Source organism: Danio aesculapii, chromosome 25, assembly GCF_903798145.1.
Source record: "Danio aesculapii chromosome 25, fDanAes4.1, whole genome shotgun sequence".
Classification (NCBI taxonomy): domain Eukaryota; kingdom Metazoa; phylum Chordata; class Actinopteri; order Cypriniformes; family Danionidae; genus Danio; species Danio aesculapii.
In genome coordinates, this window is record NC_079459.1 from 36654615 (window position 1) to 36658700 (window position 4086).

Below are 4086 nucleotides of genomic sequence, written 5' to 3' on the forward strand. Positions count from 1 at the left end.
CTGCGTCCCCATCCCACCACAGATGAGCGTCTGCCAGGATGTCCCATACTCAGAGATGCGTTTACCCAACCTGCTAGGTCACGGCAGTCTGGAGGAAGCCGCTCCTCGATCGGATGACTGGAGGACGCTGCTGCACACCGGCTGTCACCCGCAGGCCCGGGCCTTCGTCTGCTCACTCATCGCCCCCGTATGCCTTGACAGGTATGTGCTGAGACACCTAAAATATTATGAAAAATACACATATTGTTTTATTGGTGTTAAGGAGAAATTTGTTGTAGTTTTATAGCTGTTTGGAATTTATTAAAATTAACAACGAATTAATTTCTGATTGAATGAATGGAAATGAATGGAGAGTCTGTGAGTTGATCACTAAGACATGCATTTGCATTTTTTAATTATACTTTAAAAAGTAAATAAATTGGTTTGACTTGCATAAAAATGCACATATATTTTTGTCAGTGTTGAGAAGAAATGTGGCGTGATTTTATAACTATTTGGAATTTATAAAAATTAATAATCAAAGAATTTTGGGTTTAAGTGAATGGAGCATCTGTAACTTGATTGCTCAGAACATGCCTGAAAAGTAAATAAATTAATTTGACTGGCATTAAAATACACATATATTTTTGTCAGTGCTAGGGAGAAATTTAGTGTGGTTTTATAACTGTTTGGAAATTATAAAAATTAATAACGAAGAGTTTCTGTTTGAATGCATGGAAAGCATGGAGCATCTGTAATTTCATTGCTCAGAACATGCCTGAAAAGTAAATAAGTTAATTCGACTGGCCTTAAAATACACATATATTTTTGTCAGTGCTGAGAAGAAATTTGAATTGCTTTTATAACTGTTTGGAATTTATAAAAATTAATTATCAGAGAATTTCTGTTTAAATTAATGGAAATGAATGGAGAATGTGTAGCTCGTGATATAAAACTGGCAAAGTAAATAAATTAATATAACTTGTTTATAAATACACATATATTTTTGTCAGTGCTGAGGAGAAATTTGGATTGCTTTTATAGCTGTTTGGAATTTATAAAAATTTATAGTCAGAGAATTTCTAATTGAATGAATGGAAATGATTGGAGCATCTGTAACTTGATTTCTCAGAACGTGCTGTTTGCATTTGTAAACTTTACACTGAAAAGTAAATAAACTAATTTGACTTGCATAAAAAAACACATATTTTTGTCAATGCTAAGGAGAAATTTGGTGTGGTTTTATTACTGTTTGGAATTTATAAAAAATAATAATCGAAGAATTTCTGACTGAATGAATGGAAATGAATAGAGAGTCTGTAACTTGATAGCCAAGACATGTTCATATAAACACAGATAATATCGTTTACAATGATTATATCTCTTTAAAATTAAAATATGTCTATTTTGATGATCTTAAAGCATTTTGAAAGTGTTGTTTTTTAATTAAATCTACATTTCGTATAATTTCCATGCATTTATGCATTAAACTGATCTTCAGTGTGTTGATAGAGTTGTTCAGCTTGTATTACTGCATCCTCACGTGCGCATGTGTGTGTGTGTGTCCTCAGGTTCATCCAGCCATGTCGGAGTGTGTGTTTGGCAGTGAAGGAGAGCTGCAGTCCCGTTCTGGCCTGTCATGGACACTCCTGGCCTGAATCGCTGAATTGTGAACGATTCCCGGAGCAGGATGACTGTCTGACGCCGCTGCCCAAACACATCAGCGCTTTCTCCAAAGGTGAGAGCTGGAAAAAAACAGCATTTATAAATAACTTCATAATGTAACTAGCTGCATCGATAATTTCAGCATCAATATCGCAGTGTGATCATTCACAATAGTCACATCGCCGGACATGCATTGGTGAGCCTGGATTAGAATTGATCATTTGCATGTGTTTTTGAGGCATGAGGACTTTAAAAGCATCCAGGCATAAGAAATTATTCCATTTATAAGTTTATTAATGATTAATTTTATCGAATTATTTATAAAAATCCTTAGAAAACAATAAAACACTTTAGTTAATTTTGATCTTTTTCTTTATTGTATTGATCTGTGCTTGCAGATTGTTTATTATGATTGTTTTATGCAGATGAACTCCCCTACAGAATCGTCCCAATCACCCTAAAATTATACATTTATCTTTACAAATAGAGATATTCAAGTCATCTGGTGAAATTGTATTCATATCGCAATTGATATCGCAGAATAACAAAATATCGCAATGTAAATGTTCCCCTAAATATAACTAATGTGTAATGTAACGTAACTGATGTAATGTAATGTAATGTAATGTGATGTATATTTGTGTGTGTTTTCAGAGTTTCCTCAGCCGGTGTGTCAGAGCTGTCCATCAGTTCAGGAGTCTCCGTCACTCAAAACCCTGTTGGACTCACTCTGCCTCAACGACTTCGGTAATTAACACCTTTATTTGCATATCAATTAGTTCATTTGTCAAGTATTTTGACGACTCGTCTACTCAAAGAGACCCTTAACACTCAGACTTTAGTCAAACGTGGAAAATACAGTCTTATATTCAGTATATATATATATATATAAATGTTCTGGTGTATCAATCTACAATAAGAAATATTTATAATTTTATATATACTCATATTTATTTATTTTTTTACATTAAAAAAATTATACATTTTTAATTAAATAATTTTTTTTCATATTAATATCACTGTTATTATTTATCATCTTATGTGTTAAATAAATATAAAAATATCTCTTTAGTAAATTACTTTAGTAAAATTAGTAGAATTAAAGTTTGAAGTATATATATATATATATATATATATACACACACACACATATATATATATACATACACACACACACACATATATATATATAATAATATAAATAATACAATTGATCCCATAATCTCATATACGTACTTTTATTTATATATATATTTATTTATTCATATTATGATCTTAGAAGCAAAACATCAAAAGTAATATTAATATAAATGTAAATATATAATAAAGATATATATTTTATAACATCTAATTTCTACAAAAGGGAAGAGAAAGATATGATTTAACACATGTCTGAGTGTGTTTGTGTACTGATGGTGTGTTGTTTGTGTGTGCAGCGGTGAAGGTGAAAATCATGCGTCGGCGTGTGCCGTCGTCGGAGCCGGAGCTGACAGTAGAGGGCGCTGTGGAGCTGATCGAGCGTGGGCCACTTATGCCCTACGACACTGCTAGTCTGCTGCAGCGCTGGATGCTAATCAACCTCCGCTGTGCACATGCGCTAGTTAGACCCGGCCGCGCGCAGCTATACCTCATCACTGGAAACATGCGCGCTGGTGGATCCATCGAGATCGCTAATCTGTTCCCGTGGCTGAAGAAAGACCTGCACATCGCCACGGCAACACGCAAGTGGAAACACTACAAGTGCTGAGAAAAAGCGCAAATTATGTATTTATATATATATAAAAGACTTTTTAAAGAGCGAAGTGAAGTCCACGTGAACCAGATGTCTCTAAAACTATTTCAGTATGTTGACGTATTTCCAACTGAAACGGAATATTGAATAGGGGAGGCGGGGCTTCTTTTTGCGCATCATTCACTAGTAGCGATATAATAGTAAGAGGGGCGTGGCTACAAATTAAATGGCTGTGGTTGCAAATATTTGGGGTGTGGTTATGGATAAGATGGGCGTGTCTACAAATAGGAGGGGTGTGGTTAAACATAAAAGGGGCGTGGCTTAGAAGATAGTCACTTTGATTCAAACGAAGAAGCAGATGCTCAAATTTGATTGAAGATTACCAAAACAAACATTTATTTCAATTATTTAAAAAAAGTGGATTAACATTTAAGCGCAAATTGTATTTTCACACATTTCTATTGGTTTTGGTTACAATATCGTGCCCTAGATATGGTTTAACACACACACACACACACACACACACAGCTCTTTGATCTCAGACTTGAGATGCACTCCAACTGTTGTACATAGAGATTAAATATTATTATTATTTTCTATTCAGATGTAATTTGTAAAGAAAGATATTCAGATGTAAGTGTATTGTGTGTCTGTTGGTTGTTGTGCTGTAAATAATAAATGTTTTTAAACTATATGACTGTGTTTCTGGA

General features: G+C 34.0%; 1 protein-coding gene across 1 annotated transcript in view; it reads left to right on the top strand.

Moving 5' to 3' along the window:
• szl (sizzled) overlaps nucleotides 1-3391 on the top strand; it is a 3480-nt gene extending 89 nt beyond the window's left edge. The window contains exons 1-4 of the mRNA XM_056452378.1: nucleotides 1-201; nucleotides 1551-1717; nucleotides 2299-2391; nucleotides 3081-3391. The exon at nucleotides 1-201 is cut by the window's left edge and continues 89 nt beyond it. Coding sequence (XP_056308353.1) covers nucleotides 1-201; nucleotides 1551-1717; nucleotides 2299-2391; nucleotides 3081-3391 — 772 coding nt within the window. The remainder of the gene's footprint in view (nucleotides 202-1550; nucleotides 1718-2298; nucleotides 2392-3080) is intronic.
• The last annotated feature ends 695 nt before the right edge of the window (nucleotides 3392-4086 follow it).